The 16,599-nt window shown below is 46.1% G+C and overlaps 1 protein-coding gene and 1 long non-coding RNA gene across 3 annotated transcripts in view; one reads left to right on the top strand and one right to left on the bottom strand.

Annotated features, from left to right (window-relative positions):
* Nucleotides 1-299: 299 nt before the first annotated feature.
* On the bottom strand, nt 300-990 carry LOC103884964. The gene is made up of 2 exons (XR_647816.3): nt 811-990; nt 300-441 (listed from the first exon to the last, which is right to left on the bottom strand). It is a non-coding gene; the product is annotated as an uncharacterized LOC103884964 (long non-coding RNA).
* A 116-nt stretch (nt 991-1,106) lies between these two features.
* OTULINL (OTU deubiquitinase with linear linkage specificity like) overlaps nt 1,107-16,599 on the top strand; it is a 33,570-nt gene continuing 18,077 nt past the window's right edge. For both annotated transcript variants that reach the window (XR_002522437.2, XM_003899510.4), the window contains exon 1: nt 1,107-1,293. Coding sequence is in view for 1 of the 2 variants with exons in the window: in XM_003899510.4 (XP_003899559.2) it covers nt 1,224-1,293 (70 nt within the window). In the remaining variant the exon portion in view is untranslated. The remainder of the gene's footprint in view (nt 1,294-16,599) is intronic.

Here is a 16,599-nt window from a genome sequence, read left to right on the forward strand (position 1 = left end):
ACTAGTACTTCCTGAACCTCAGTTTCCTGGTCTGTAAATTGGAGATAATAACAGTGCCTACCTCATGGGCAAGTGAGGATTAAATGAAGCAATGCATGTAAAACCCATATATTAAAGCATGTGGCCGGATGCCAGCTGTCAGTAAATGCTTGGCATTAAGTTAACTGTTGTTGCCGGGATAAAGAATCTCACTGGAGTGGCCAAAGACCTGTGTTCTGAGACTAGGGAAAGGGAGGAAAGCGATCCAATTACTTGTCGACATTGCCCTCAGGCTACCGAAGCCACACAAAATTCCAGGCTGTTTCTCACATCTTACTTTAGTTACGGAACTTCTTTCAAAAGATGGCAAAACATTTCCCATGCAGTCGGTTGTCTCTGCAACTGTGTATTTTGGAGAAAGAGGAAGTGTTCACCAGGATTTTCATTTTCTTCCTTTTTCTTCTGGAAAAAAAAAGGGGCCATCTGACCGGGGGAGTCGGGGGAGAACTTTGTGAGCGCCTTTTCATTGTTGGGCTGTTTATTCTACTGTTAACTACTCCCATATTTTTTCCTTTGGATAAATCATTCTATAGGAGGACAGTTTTGTCAATATTGCACATATTCGCGCCCCCAAAGTAAACTGTGAGTTCTAAGTAAGCGTAACCCTGTTCTGCTGACCCAGGGAGAAGAAAGATTAGAAAATCTCCCCAGTCCGGTAAACAGGCCCTAGGCCGACAGCTCCATCTGGACTCCAGGCTCGCCCACCCCGGCCGTGACTGAGCAGGGTAGCGCAGCAACCTTCTCGCGGGGTAAACCGCACCGACTCCTCACCCTCATCAGCCGGCCCTCCGGGATTGTGCTTCCCACTCAACAGGCCTTCGATGTAAAGTGCCAGGGAGGCCGCCGGAACCGCCCAAGTGGAATTCCCAGCCTCGGGAACGTGCCTGGACCCCAGGAGTAGCTTCCCGCCCCGCGGCCTAGCCCCAAACGCCTCCGCACATCTCTGGCCCGCGACCCCGACGGCGTGCGGAGGACCCGCCCCTCTAGGCTCAGCTCCTCCCCTCCCCGGCCTCTGATTGGCTATTCGACGCGTCAGTCGGTGCCAATCCCCGCCCTGCGACTCCACCGCCCTCCCCAGCCCGCCGCAGGGAAGCGAGCCTGGGCGCCGGCAGGCGGCCGTCGCGTCTGAGAGACCACTGCAGACCTCGGGCAGAGGCCCAACGCCTGTCCGCGGCGCGGCCAACATGGCGGCGCCAAGGAGCCCCACGCGGGCAAGGGAGCGGGAGCGGGAGCGGTCTCACGCCCCCGCCGCAGGTGAGCCTGGGGCCGGGCCGGGCCGGCCAGGGCCGGGCGGGGGGCGCGGACAGGGACCGTCAGGGCGGGCGGGGTTGCGGGCAGCCTGGGACGCGCCCTCCTCTGTGGCCGCCGGTGCCGCTCAGCGGGGGCTAGGAGTCCTGGAGCCGGAGCGCGCCCCTGAGCCGGGCGGGAGTGGGGCGGGGCTGCACCACCACTCGGGGGTCGAGCCGGTGTCGGGGACGGGGTTGCATTTGAATAAGGGAGGCCAGGCAGCTTAGGTCGCTAGTCCGGGCGGGAAACGCAGGTTCCTGGAGGAAAGCCGGTCTTTGGGGTCGGGGTTCCCTCAGAGCCGCGAGGGAAGCCTAGGCAGCGGCGGAGGTCGCGCCCTGCGCCTGGGAGCGGGCCCGGGGTGAGTGGACCAGCGGGGCGCCGTATCCTCTCGGGGAGCTCGACTCGCTGACGGAGGGAGTTACGTTTCGCGCCCTGCTGGCAGAGGATGTGGCGCACACCTTCGCGGCTCTCGAGACTTGCTAACAACACAGAATACTCTGGCTGAAAAAAAACTCACCCAGACGGGACCGGGCGCGGTGGCACACGCCTGTAATCCCAGCACTTTGGGAGGCCGAGGCGGGCGGATCACGAGGTCAGGAGTTCGAGACCAGCCTGGCCAGCACAGTGAAACCCTGTCTCTACTAAAAATACAAAAAATTAGCAGGCGCCTGTAGTCCCAGCTACTCGGGAGGCTGCGGAGGCCGAGGCCGGAGAATTGCTTGAACCCGGCGGGCGGAGGTTGCAGTGAGCCGAGATTGCACCACTGCACTCCCAGCCTGGGCGGCAGAGTGAGACTCCGTCTAAAAAAAAAAAAAATCACCCAACAAGGGCAGCAGCACAGCCTGGGAGTTCAGGCACTGGGTCTTGAAGTCTTCTCCTGCTTCCTCGATAGCAGGGTCCTCTCCCCCTCTGAAGTCCACATAGGATGTCTTCCTAACCAGCCCCGAGAAAGAAGCATAGCTGCTTCTTGGTTTTGAAGGAACACATGCCCGTGTCTATATTTGTCTGGAGCCCACTAGTGAATTTTGGGAGGATGCCGGTTCCCAAACACAGAGTTTGGGCTGCAGGAACTGCAGTGATTATGGCAAATTGGCAGTTGCGGGGATTGCTTATGAATTGCTGTTCTTGGTCCCAGCATGAGCTTTTAATTCACACAGCAAACTGTTGGGTGCAGTGGAAACAGCACCTTTCTGGGAGTCAGAGGACATCATTCTGATGTGTCCTTATCCATAAAATGAAGGCCTCCGGTTAGCTGATCCAGGCAACCTTTCCCAGTGGAGAACTCTGTCCTACCTCCCACTCTCAAAAGTTTGGAGAGTGAACTCATTTTTAAAAACCTTTCTGCACCTTGGGTTATTATAAAATTAGCCACATATTTCCTATGGGTGTATTCGTTTGAACCTTTTATTATGTTATTTTCTTTTCTCCTCCCTGCCTTAGTTTGGCAGAGAAACAAAAATTGGAAATGGAGGCAGGAGCACAGCTGGAAAGGCTGGTTTGGGAGGCAGAAAGGTGCCTACTCCGGGCTTAACATCATCACCCGGAATTTTTCCTTTCTCTGCACCAAGCTCAATGCATGCCAGTGCTGCGAGCCCGGGTAGGCATTCTTTCCTCTGCTGCAGTTGTGGGATCTGCAGTTGGTGTGCAGCAGAGGAAGAATGTGATTCAAGGATCAGATTATGGAAAACTTTTTTCTCCAAAACATAACTTCTGACGACTTACAAGCATAGTTTCCCTTCTTTGCCAGTGGTATTTGGCAAAACAAAAATAAAACCAGTTTTAAAATCAGTTGTCAAAGCTAGTATAGGGTCAACATTTTTAGCTTTCGAACAGCAAGTAACACTTGACAATAAAACCAGACAACAGAAGAAAACCCACAGAAGAGGTTTTTTTGTTTGTTTGATTTTTACTATTTCTTCTTTAAAGTGTTAGGGTATGTTAGGATATTGAGAATCATGGACTAAGCTTCTCTGCATAATATTATCCAGAAGACTGTGTGAATCAGAATGTTAGATGCATGGAAGAAGCATTGGAAGTTCACTTAGTGCAGTGCCTGGAGAAGACGCTGTCATCTATTAGGAAGGCAGGGCGAGATGGTCATAGAGTGGAATAAGCTCACAGTCGCCAGCACACCTTAGGCAGACCACTGTGTTTGCAGGGAGAATGTGTGCACCCCACACTCTTCCTTGCTCTTCTGACATGTGGCCAGACTCGGACCATTAACTGCCTTGATTGGCTCAGCTCTGCTGTGGTTCTCTCCACCACTGTCCATCTGTTCAGTGGTAGCATTCACATTTCAGCCATGATTTCAGGAACCAGAGGACTCATTGGAGGTTCTTAGGGGCTGGTGTTGGGGGAATAGGAATGCCCGGTGTGGAACAGCGGACCCACTCCAGCTGTACTTGGAGTTGCTCTGCTTTTTTGTTTCTGTATACTTTTATGTTTGTTTTGTTGTTTTTTGCTGTTCTAGGTAAGGTTTTGTTTGGAGGAAAGAGTTTAATGCTAAATCAGACATTTAAAAATAATGGTAATGGCTAATGTTTTTTGGTGCTTCTTGTGTCTTAGTTCATTTATTACATGGAAAAGGCTTAGAACTGGTTGGTTGTAGTTCTGAGTAAGCACTCAAATGTTAGCTGCTGCTACTGTTATTAATATTACCTTCTACTATGAAGTAGCTGTTATTTTTAAATCTTATTTTAAGAAACCAAGTCACACACAAACTTGTACAAGGTTACTCACCTCCTACGTAGATGTGTCTGCTAAATGAAAGGTGTATTCCTCGATATCCTGGATTTTGTTAATCCAAAGCCATTCAAGTAGGCGCAACTGTATGTATGATGCAGATGTTTTTGAGCCACCATAAGCAGCCTTTGGCCTGTTCCCATGGGCAGTGGCAGATAATCACCAGGCAGGCAGGTGAATTTACCTGGTGGAACTTCTGTGTTCAAAAGGAGAGTAGGCAGGTGGACCTGTTAATGACCCAGTGATTGGTCAGGTGGCAAGAGGAACGATGAGAAGTGTGGGCGCAAGCATTCTCTCCACATGGATTGTCAAAAGTGTGCTGAGAATTGTGACCTTATTCTAGAACAAGTTCCTTTAAGGTCTTTACTCTCGAGGAGGAAAAGAAGGAGTAGAGGGGGCACTGGTGGTAGACAGTGTGTGCCAAGGAAAAGAGGCCTGAGAGAGAAATATTTCCCGTCTCTAAAAAATAGTTTGAGGGCTGTGGGGGAAAAAAGCACTGCAGTTAAAGGCACCCACAACAGAATACTTAAAACCAAGTGGTCCATAGTTGATTTTGTTGTTGTTGTTTTGCCACCCGTTTGTCCTATTATACTTCTACTCTTACATTTCTATGAGATGAATAAACATCAAATAGAATGTAACTTTTTTGGTACCAAGTATTTTATCTCAGTAGAAAGTCTTGATTGGGTATTATTAACTTGAAAATGACCTTTTCTCTGGCTCGGGTCTCAAGGTAGACATAGCTTCATCTGGGAGGCCTTGGCTGGCTCCCTGGCCTGGAGTGGGTGCTCTCCTATGTGCCTGTAGCACCCAGTGCTTTTCCCTGTCACAAAAATAGTTGGCATTTGAATTTTCTTTAGGGTGCTAGATGTGGAGACACTGACCACAGATAGTGTTATATAATCTTTACATTCACGACTCTGTGACACTCACAATGGCTACAGAATTTGCTCAAGGCTTCCGCTAGTAAGTGGTGGCCAGGGTAAGCCTTGGCATGGGACTCCACTCATAACAGATTCTTAACAATCTGTCTGCTTCTGTCACCTGAAACAGAGTTCTGGCTTCTACCTGAGAGCTCTCCATAGTTTCCAAGGTTACCTTATCACATTTAAGCTGTTCTGAATTAAGGTTGGGTTAACATTTGCATACTGTTTTTATTGTTTGAGACAACTCTCGCAGGTCTGGGTACAGGAGAAGAGAGATTATGAAAAAGTTTTTATTACTGGGCTAAATTTCCTAGTTTAGTGATTCCCCGTACGTGGCTGTTAAAGTCTCTACTTAATTTTTGGAGGAATTATTGGATTAGTATATTTGGTTAGTAAGTCCTTTCATTCTCTCCTGTCCATGTGAGTCCTCTGGTACACGTTCAGCTACTTGGTAAGACAATCTGTTTTCAAAATGAGGTTGCATACACATTTATCTGATTTGTAATTAATTTAATGGAAGAACATTTAAATGGTACTTCTAAATCAACAGAAAGTTTTTGTATATGTTCTCATTTTTCCAGTAACCTTTTATGCTAGTAATAGTCCATTTTTCTACTTTCCCATTTAATTGGAGCCAGAATAGACAGGTGACATCATGTTTAAGAGGATGTTAAAATGTTTATGTTCCTTTCTAGGAGACAAAAGCCTATTGCCTGTTAGTACTATTGCTGGGATTCCTAGATAATAAACAAAAATCCCAGAAACTGTAGCACATAAAATGCTATGCTTGATGAATCTCTAAATTAAGAATTTAATAGTAAATGTTTTGTTGTTGATTTAACCATATTACTGTGACATCGAGTCTGTGGAATTATTGGATAAATAGACACAAAGTTACCTAAAATACCTCAGCTCTTTCTCCTCTTGCCGTATTATTGGTTATTAATGAATATTTGGGTGCATCTTCTAGCAGAGAGAGTGATAAATACCTCAGCTCTTTCTCCTCTTGCCGTATTATTGGTTATTAATGAATATTTGGGTGCGTCTTCTAGCAGAGAGAGTGATAAATACCTCAGCTCTTTCTCCTCTTGCCATATTATTGGTTATTAATGAATATTAGGATTAGTCTTCTAGGAGAGCGAGTAATAATGTAGTTGGAAGTCATTCTCAAGAGAGTCTTCCCTCAAATCAGAAGTGAAAATATCATTAAACATCAAGTATTTACTGTTTCAAAAAAAAAAAAAAAGAATCATACCTCCCTCTCCTGTACCCACCACGGTGGAGATGAGCTCTCATCTCTTTCTAGGCTTGGGATAGCCTTGGTGGGTACAAACCAGTTCCCAAATGGCTCAAGAATGGAGGTGGGCAGTGGAGCTGATGATGATGGAAGCTCATCAGAGCGTGTATTTTGAACAATCTGTGTCTGTCCTCTAAGCCAGGGCATAGATCTCTGTAGCATTTAGTCTCCAAGTTTAAGAGAAATGAACTAAATTCCTTCTTGCCTGGTAATGAATCTGTCCCTAGGTCTTAGAGTAACACCTGATACTTTGGGGCTGTATTTTTTGACCTGTGATGAAAAGGCCTCAACTTGCTTGTGAACTCTCCAGAGTTAAAGAAAGACTGGGTGCTCTGTGTCTTCCAAATCCACCACTTGGACAGGCTGAAATGCTGCAGAGCAAGCAGAATGGCTGATAGGAAGGGGAAGTGGAAGAGATGGCAAGCCAGTGCCATCATGGGCTGAATGTAACCAGTCACTGTCTAGATAGGAAGGGCTGGTGGCACTCATGTCAGTGGATGAGATCAGCAATTTGTCATTTTACTTGGCATTTACAAAATGAACTTAGAGTTTGGCTTGTAGCTAAGGTTAGGTTGGCTGCTCAGCTTGAAGTGGAAACATAGCCAATGAAAGTATTAACATACATGTTGGGTCCCACAGTTTTGTGCCTGAAGCAGTGCAAGTCTTGGGCATATTGATTCCTAGGAGATCTAAAGAAAAATCCCTTGAAACAAGAGAGAGCTTATTAGATCAGTTTTATCCATGGTATATCCCTCTATTTTTGTTTTTTAAGTATTAAATATTTGTTAGACTCAATTTTGGTTGGTTAGCTGACTGTCATGATAGAGGACTTGTAGAGTCTATGCTTGGTGATCTACCTCATACTGTCTTGTTCTTCACACTTTACTGTATCTTCTCCCATATGTAATTGATTCATTTGTTTGAATTTTGGAGCCTATTACATCTCCCTTTCCCTCCCAGTCTCCTTGATGTTCCTTTTTCCTCCCCTTCTAGCAGTCTTTTTGAAGCTGATTATCACCATAGAGACCCTTGTGGAAAAGACTCTTTATTAGAACTAACCTTGGGTCGACTGGTTTAATAGATCTGTAGAACTCAGCTTGAACTTCTAAGGGTCGGGGTATTTGCTGGCATTTATCAAGATCTTACGTATCTTCCATACACACTTAGGGCATCTTTTCTGTGGTGCAAGCTTTGAGTAATGTTTTGAGTTTAGTTGAATGTCAGTTATTTCACAACTATTTCTACTCCTGTGCCTTGTGCCCCAACGTGGCTATTCCTCTAATATAACTCTGAAACATATTAAAATAAGGAGGCCTTTGGAGAATGAAGGGAAATGGCAGTTAATGGCCTGGCTTCCTTATGTTTGCTCACAGGGGAGGAAGCTGAGGTCCAGATGGCTCAGCTGTCTAGGACCAGACCCTGAGTTCCTGAGTCCCTCAGTTCCCTCCTTATTTCGCTACCTTGAAACCATCCTACTAGATGACCACTTCACATTCTCACTTCCTGCTTTATATTTACATGGTGTAATTAAGGGAAGAGAAAACACACTGGTGGTTCATTATTTCTGACATACATATTAAAAGTCAGAAGGGACCACCAGGATAGAGGCTCTTAGTTAGCATAAATGTGGTTGGGTAACAGAACAGCCCCAAGTAGGTGAATACATTTATTTCTCTCACGTCAAAGAGAGGTAGCTCCCCAGGGCCGGGATGATCTCCACGGTGTCAGGGCCCCAGGTTCCTTCCACTTTGTTTCTCCACTATGCCTGGCTTCAATGCCCACTGCCACTTTTGGGTACAAGATGGCTGCTGGAGCATCAGCCATCACATTTACATTCCAGCTAATAGGGAGGAAAAAGGGCAAGGAACACACCCCTCTTAACAAGCCCTTTTGAAAGTTGCACCTTCCACTTCTCCTTGGCCAGAAGTCACTCACACAGCTGTACCCAGCACCCAGGGATGATGGAATGAGCCTTTATCTGAGTAGCCATGTGCCTGCCCAAAGTCAGGGCTTGATCTTGATGGGAGGAGGAGAGAACAGACCCTGGGAGAAGCTGGCTGTCTCTCTCGTGGAGACACATGGACGGGATCCTGATTACATGGATTCATTTCATTCATTCAACAAATATCTATTAACTGTCTCCTATGTACTTAGGCACTCAGAAAGCGGAGTGAAAACAGATTCAGTCCCAGTCCTTAAGGCATTTACTGTCTACACAGGGAGACAGACACTAATCAAACACAAACACAATTGTGTAAACTGTGGCAAGTGCTGTGAAAAGGGCACTGTGTGCTGTGAGAGAGGAAAACAGGAATTTGCTCAAGCCTGGGGGTTGGAAACAGAGAAGTGATGTTTGAGCTGAGAGCTGGAGAATGAGTGGAATGAGCTAGGACATGGTTAGAAGGAAGAATGTTTCAGACAGAGTGAAGAGTACAGGCAAAGCAAGGCAGGGAGGCAGGCGCGAGCTCTAGGAGGAAGTGAAGGCATTCCTTATATTGGAGCAAGAGGAAGAGGTGAGAGAAGAGGGAGGGGTCAGAGTCAGACCATGACATGACGGGGACTGGGTGTGGGTGACCAACCGTCCCAGCTTGCTTGGACTGAGAGATGTGCCAGTATGTGGAGCTTTCAGTGCTAAAACTGGGAGAGTCCCAGGCAAACCAGGAGGAGTTGGCCACCTTCCCTGGAGGCCAGGGCAACGGTCAGGTTCCTTTCTTCATTATTTTCAGAGAAGTTGGTCGAGCATGGTGGCTCATGCCTGTAATCCCAGCACTTTGGGAGGCCGAGGTAGGTGGATCACTTGAAGTCAGGAGTTCGAGACCAGCCTGGCCAACGTGGTGAAACCCCCATTTCTACTGAAAATACAAAAATTAGCCAGGTGTGGTGGCAGGTGCCTGTAATCTCAACTATTGGGAGGCTGAGGCAGGAGAATCGCTTGAACCTTGGAGGCAGAGGTTGCGGATCGTGCCACTGTACTCCAGCCTGGACGACAGAGTGAGACTCCATCTGAAAAAAAGTTTTTTTTCAGAAAAGTTCCTTTTTAGATAGACGTAGCTTCCAGTCATAGAAAAACAGCCACTGTGACTAGTAAAAGTAACTGCTTACTTTGGCCAAAGGGAAAGGGGCACAAAACAGACGCAACACTTATTTTTAGTTGAATTACTTGACCTTTTCTTTGGCCTGATTTCTCCTAATGGTAACTTTGGAAATTAATTGGCATCTGATGATGTATTTGAGATAGCAGAAGCAGCTAAGGATAGGGGGTGCCCTTACTCCATAGCAGGATTTCTCAACACTGGCCACGTTGGAATGGCTGGGGAGCTTAAAAAACATACCTGGCCCTCAGCCTAATAAATCTGAAAATCCACAGGAGCCAGGGCCAGGGTCCTGGGGGTCTTGATGGAATGCAGATACTGCTTCCATGGGGTTTGAGAATCTGTAGTTCTAAGAAGTCCCCAGTGGTATTGATGTTGCTGTCCTGTGGACTTTGAGTAGCAGTGTTCTATAAAGTTTGATGAGGTTGTTTTGAAGCCACTGGTCTCCCTTTAGGAGAGCAGATCTACAGGCCCACATCAACGTATATGAGTCCATGATAGGAGCAGGGGTAAAAGACTTAGGGCGGGGAGGTGGCCAAGGAGGCTTCGGCCGTGTGGTCCCATCAGCAAGATCACACTGAACCCAGGGGGGCAAATCTTGACTTCTCAGTTGGTCCCAGGGGATGGGTGAGAGGTTATGGGGTGAGTTGTGGCTTTGTAAGCCACTGACTGTCACTAGTATTCTTGGTTACAGAAGAACCAGCTCCTGAGGTCTCTGGCTAGGATGCGACCATAGGTACTGACCATTTTTTACCTTTCTGACAATTGGTTAGGGCTCTTTCCAGCTGATATCAGTGGCTAGCAGGATGTAGGTCTTTCCTACAAATAAGAGAAGCCATGGAAAGAGTTTTACATTGTAAAAGTTTTGCATTGTAAAGAGTTTTGCATAGGAGATGATACATCCATCGAATGTTTAAAAAACAAACCCACACTGGCTCTGGAGTAGAAAACAGAACTGGGGAAGGGAGACCAATCGGAAGGATTAGTAACTATTAGGGACGGTGCCCAAATGATTCTGAGTAATGGAAAAGTCACCACCAGTGCAAAAGTGAAGAGTGACTTATCTCAAAGTATATCTTTAGTCAACGTGTTCATGAATGATTTATATTAGGATGTGGAAGTCTGATATTAAAGGCCTGAAAGTTGAACCAGACCACGTGCCACCGAAGCCCTGGCAGGTCAAAGCGGTGAGCCAAATCAGTAAATGAAATCTGGCAGATATAAATGTCAGGTCCTGCCTGGGTCTAAAGATCCCAGAACTGGCCCACATGATCTGGATAACCCTTTGTTTCCCTTCCCATGTTCTGAACTGACAGGTAGATACAGATGTCAGAGATTGAGAACATATTTTTCTAAGTCAGCTCAGTGACATAAAATCCACGTGTCCTAGTTGTGTGGCCACTTGGGCTTGCTAGCAGTGCCCAAGCTGAACTCCCTCCTGAAGTTCTAGGCCTCCCTTCCAAGGAGAGTGCAGGCCCAAGGATTCCTTCTGCATGGGCTGGTCTGTGGGGGCGAAAGGGGCTGAGCTGAGCATGCCATTTTAAAAAAAATCTGCCACTCAGATCAATCTCTCACCTTCAGGAAGGAGTAAAGGCGGTAGGAGGGGAGCCAGAACCCCACCTCCAGGAAGGCCTCTCTACCGGGAAACTTGAGGAGAGTGAGTGAAACCCCTGGTCCCTCTCTTCCCTTCAGAGATGGGGAGATACACCCCAGCACAGGTCCAAAGCGCTTTAGGCTGACAGCAGGTTGCATGTGAGTCAGTGGCTTTTGGGTTGTTTGTAGCTGTGCAGTACAATCATGGGCTGCATTGCTGTGAATGTATCATCTAAAACAGGGTTCAGCAAGCCACAGCCCATGAGTCATATCTGGCCTACTGTTTATTTTTACATGGCCTATGACCTCAGAGTGGTTTTCACATTTTTAAATGGTAAAAATGAAAATAATACTACTTCCTGACATGTGAAAATTAGATGGAATACAAATTTCAATGTCCATATATAAAGTTTTATTGGATCGGAGCCCTGTGTGTATTGTCTGTGGCTGCTTTCCCTGTGTAAGGGCAGAGCGGAGTAGTTGAGACAGATCAACTCATCATGGCTGATAAGACCTAAAATATGTACTCTCTGACCCTTTTCAGAGACTTACCCTTGATATAGAATGAAGAAGGTGGTCACCTTGTTGAATTCTGTCCTGGGGATCACACCCAGGACATTGTGTTTGACAGGGGGTCTCACATTAAGTGTGGAATGAGTTTAGAGGAGACTGACCAGGACATCGAAGAGACTCCCCAAAGATACCATGTAGGGATTGGTTGAGAAAACAGGAGCTGTCTAAACTAGAAGAGAGAAAGATGCAGAGTAGAAATGATGGAAATGATAGAACTTCGAAGAGAATTACTCAGGGGAAGGCAGTAATGTACAGTGGTTAGTTCAGAGGGCACAACTCTACATCAGAACGTGGGGGTTCAAGTTCAGACTTCTACTTGTTTTCTCTGGGCTTCAGTTTCTTCACCTCAAAAAATGAAGCATTCCTGTGACAGCTCATCAGATTACCAGATCCACAGTGAAATAAGATTCAGCATTTGCCTTAGAGGTGTTTGCAGGCTAGTGGGAAACAGTTGTGAATACACTGAGTTGGCCTGCAGTGTGGACATATTGCTGAGGGAGCACTCTGGGAAGCCTAAAAGAACAAGTAGAATTCTGCCTTCAGCCCAAAGCATTCTGCAGTCCCATGAAAGATGTAAAAGGTCGTCATATGCAAGAGGAATCAGACTTGTTCTTCATAACCCCAAGCAATAGATCAGGGTGGTTACAGATCTGAACACCTCAGTCTCTTGCTTAAAACTCTCACGGCCTTCCCTTGCTCTTCAGTTAACATCAGCCTCTTGAACGGGACCTTCAGGCTTCTCCAGCATCCCCTCACTTTCCTTGCCTTGCAAGCTCCTGTCCAACCTTGGATCTCAGCTCAGCCTCGTGTCCTAGGGAAGCATTCTCCAACCTGGTTTAGGTCAGATTCCCTTGTTACAGTGCTTGTGGAGCTGCGTTCCTTTCCTCTGGAGCGTTGCCTCAGTGGTGCTCTGTTCCCACTAGGAGTCCGTCTGTCAGTCCCTGCCAGGAGGATCCAGTCTGTTGCATTTTTAATTGTAGCATCAGCTCTTGGCACTGTGCCTGGCCTGCGGGAGGAGCTTAATTGATGTTCGTAGAATAATGATCACAGTTGATCAATAAAGAGAGAAACATTCTAAAAAAGGAAAAAAGGAAATGGAGCCCACAGGGTGGAGCGAGTTCCCAGCTGAGAGGTATGTAAGCAGAGGATGACAGATGGTGGGAGATGGTAGCCAAATGGTTTATATTCAGATAGTGCTTTTTTGTTTAATTTTGTTCCAACCCTGTGCTATCACTTTTCAGCCATTGGGGTACCTTCTTGGGGTCATCAAGGCTAAGTGATTAGTCCTGTAGCTAGAAAATGACAGAATGAAGACAAGAGTCCTTTGCTCATTTTTGCCAAATGAGCTGTCTCTCCCAGGCTGGGGAGGCCTGTGTGGTTGGATAAAGCAGTGGCAGTGCTGGAGTTCTGTGACTCCACGGGGAAGGAATTACAACTTCCTCTTCAGTAGTAGCCTATCCCATCTATAGCTTTTGTGGTTTTATAGTTGGGTGGATTTTTAAGATGAGATGATTAGAAAATGAAACTTACCTGTAAAATGATGGGTTGCATTCAACACCTCTAGAAGATGTGCGCAGTTAAAAAGAAAAATGACTCTGAGCTGTGATACTATTTAAAAAACACACACACACGATCCTCTCAGTGTTTGGCCAGGAGCAGCTTCCTGTCGTATTTATTGATACTTTCAGTTTAGAGGGAGCCTTGGGGACAGCGTGCCCCATCCTGGGGGGATGGTGCTGACAGCATAAGTGGGTTGCATGACAGCCTACAGTTGAATGTCTTAGTGGTCATGACTTTCAAGATAAAATCCTCCCACTTGGTGGTTCTCTTTCTCAGTGATATTGATCTTGTAGTTGTTGGCTATTGTATTCTACTAAGTGGAAGACTGTCATTTCTTACTGAGCAGAATTAATGCCTGAAATACAAAAGTTCAGAAGGTCCTTTGAGTTTACCGTTTCAAGAATTTATTAAGAGGGTGTTTTTTTTCTTAATATTTCCCCCATAACTGGTATAAAAACAACCAACTAATCTATGATTTTGCAAGAACCAAGACAGTTTAAACTCACTCTTTCACACTGCTGTGCTAACTTCTAGAAATCTCTTGAATCTCCATGTGCTCCAAATTATTTAGAAAGCTTGATGGCCTAACAGGATTTGTTCTGTGTGTTTTTCCATCTGTGTGTGTAATGCCTAATTTATTTGTTTAGACTAATGTACAATATTTTGCTTTATTCTTAAGCTGAGTTTCTCAGAGTTAGACAATCAGTTTCCACACTGAAGGCTCCCAGCCTTTCCTTGCAGTCACACTGAGGCCTAAGGATAAACTAAAAGCCTCTGAGAGAGGTGACCTCCTGGGGAATGGAGGTGCTCACCCGACCGGCTGACAGGAGGACACTGTGTCCCCAGGCCAGGGGCTCCCTGTGGGCAGGGAGTGTGTCTTGCCTTTCACTGCCTTGCTGCCTGGCATCCAGCCCAGGGGGTTAAGAAGTGTGAGGAATTGGTGAGGGGTCTGGGGAAGAGAGGGGGCAGGCCTTCCCAGCCCGTCCCTGTCTGCCTGTTCCATTGGCTTTAGTTTATTCCTCTGTGCAGCACTTCCTGCCCTTGATTACAAATGACCCAAAAGCCATACTCACCTTTTCAAAGGGAGCAGGGTTCCATGGCACAGCTCAGAAAAGTGTGAAGTTTCCCCTGAACCTCAGAAGTGTCTGTGTCCTCTGCTTGCTCACCCACCCCCATCTTCCTACCTCTCTTGCCACAGAGAGGGTCCTTTCTCACCCCTGCCTTGAGTTCCTTCCTATTCCATCAGCCTCTCTTTACCACTCTCTCTTCCATCGTCTGCTAACTAACCGTAATAGGACATTGAAGCAGATGGAAATACCTGTTGTGTTTATTAAATGTAGTACTTCTACCTTAAGTTATTTTAGCCAGGTGATTTCACTGTATGTATATTTCTTTACTTCCTCTGCTACCTCAGACATCTAAATTCAGTTACCTTTATGTCCTCCTAGCTCAGAGTTGATGTCCCCGCTCCCTGGCCTGCTCAGTAGCCCTTGAAAGACTACCTCTGCTTCAGGAGAAAGTCGGTGGGCTAGATGCAGGTGACAGAGTCTGTGTGTAGAGAGAAAGTGTGGAGGTACTGATATTGTATATACCATGAATAAGATCAGGAGAGGAAGCAGACGAGGTTGAGGACTATGCAGCTGGCCCATGAGGAAGTAGAGATAGTACAGATTTTGGAAATTTGAGGCAAACCAGACGCTGCTGAGTTTCCATGAGATAGAGAGACTGTGATGTCCAGGACAGTAGGAGCCTCAGGCTCCTGGGGTAGAACTGCTGTTTGCACGATCACTCGGTTTCCGGCTTTTCAGTGTCTTTTAGTTTTGTTTTCAGGGTTTTGGGGGGTGTGTGTGTGTATTTGGTTTCCTGTTTTAATGTTTGAATAACTTCAGCTTTGGTATATTGTAGAGAATGGGAAAAAAAAAAACCCCTAAGTAGAATTTTACCACCAAAAACGGTGCTTTTGTGTGTGTGTGTGTGTGTGTGTGTGGGTGTGGGTGTGTGTGTGTGTGGTTTTGACCAATAGTCTCATCTGCCACATATAGTCTGAGTAATTACAGATCAGATTTTAGTTTCTGATATTCGCGTCGTTGATTTCAGGAGGTCCTGGGGTAATTCCTCTAGGACATGTTCACTGCTGAAGCATTACTTCTGCTTGTGTGGGTCGGGGTCCCAGCATGCATTAATGCTGATGACTAGGGAGATGTATGAGACATCAATGCTGATGGCTAGGGAGATGTAATACACTTTGCAATGTAACAGATACGCATTGTGCTGTATATATGGTCTCATTTCAGCCATCGCCCAAGTGGTTCAGTTCAAAAACATTGAAAAGAAATTTCATGTTTTTGTGTCTCTTCACAGGCATTAAAGAGGATCAAATCCATAATTTCTGGCAACACTGCCCTTTTCCACTTCCCCTTGCAACTTCCTTGTGGACTTGTGAAACTTCACTGTGGACCTGAGGCTCCTACTGTCCTAGAAGTCCCCTGGTGGACTTTCTGGAGATTCTTTTTGCCAAAACTTGCTCCTCTCCCAACACACTCCTTTTTGTTCTTTTTTTTAAATGTAGAATGACTGAATTCGTGGAGGTGAAACTTTTTCTCCCTTCCTGTTTCTCTGAGTCCCAATCACCAAGCCTTCTACAGGCATCCCTCCCCGGGGCAGAGGCGAGAAAGCTGGGCCAGGGACTGCAGAATTCTCCTTGGCAGGCTGGTGGAAGGGGGACCCCTGTGAACCTTCTCATGTCCACAATTTTATCTCAGTTGTATTTGGGGAAATGAGATTTGATGCTGGAGGTCATCAGAACTGTCATTATGACACTGTTTTGCAAGATGTCTCATTACGGTGTCTTCCTCTTATCATTTTTTAGTTGTAATTCAGTTATTAGCCCAGGAAGGAGAAATTTTTTAAAATTTTCATTTTAAAGAGTCTTAATTTACTTGCTGTAGCAATATTAATTTAAAGATTTCCTCGGATCCCTAATTCAGAGGCAGGACAGCCAAGTGGTAAAGGAGGCAACTTCTGGCATCATGTCTTTGTTCATTTTCTGTTGTTGTAACAGAATACCACAGACTGGGTGATTTCTAAGGAAAACAAGTTTATTTCCTGCAGTTCTGCGGACTGGGGAGTCCAAGAGCTCGGCAGGCACCAGATCTGGTGAGGGCCTTCTTGCTGCATTGTAATACGGTGGAGGGCTGCATTGTAATATGATGAGAGGGTATTAGCGCGCAGGTCAGCCACCAGTTCTGTCATGGGGGCCCCATGCTGATGGCCTTATCTAATCCTAATTACTTCTCAAAGGCCCCACCTCCAATCATCATATGAATTTTGTGATTAAGTTTCCAACACATAAAACCAACATGTGGGACTCATTGAAGACACATTCATACCATAGCATATCACATTGCTCTTGTTTTTGAATTCTGGCTCTTCTACTTACTGGCTGAGTCCCATTGGGCAATTATTTAATCTTTTCCCCCTCTAAGTTTTC

Source organism: Papio anubis, chromosome 5, assembly GCF_008728515.1.
Source record: "Papio anubis isolate 15944 chromosome 5, Panubis1.0, whole genome shotgun sequence".
Taxonomy (NCBI): domain Eukaryota; kingdom Metazoa; phylum Chordata; class Mammalia; order Primates; family Cercopithecidae; genus Papio; species Papio anubis.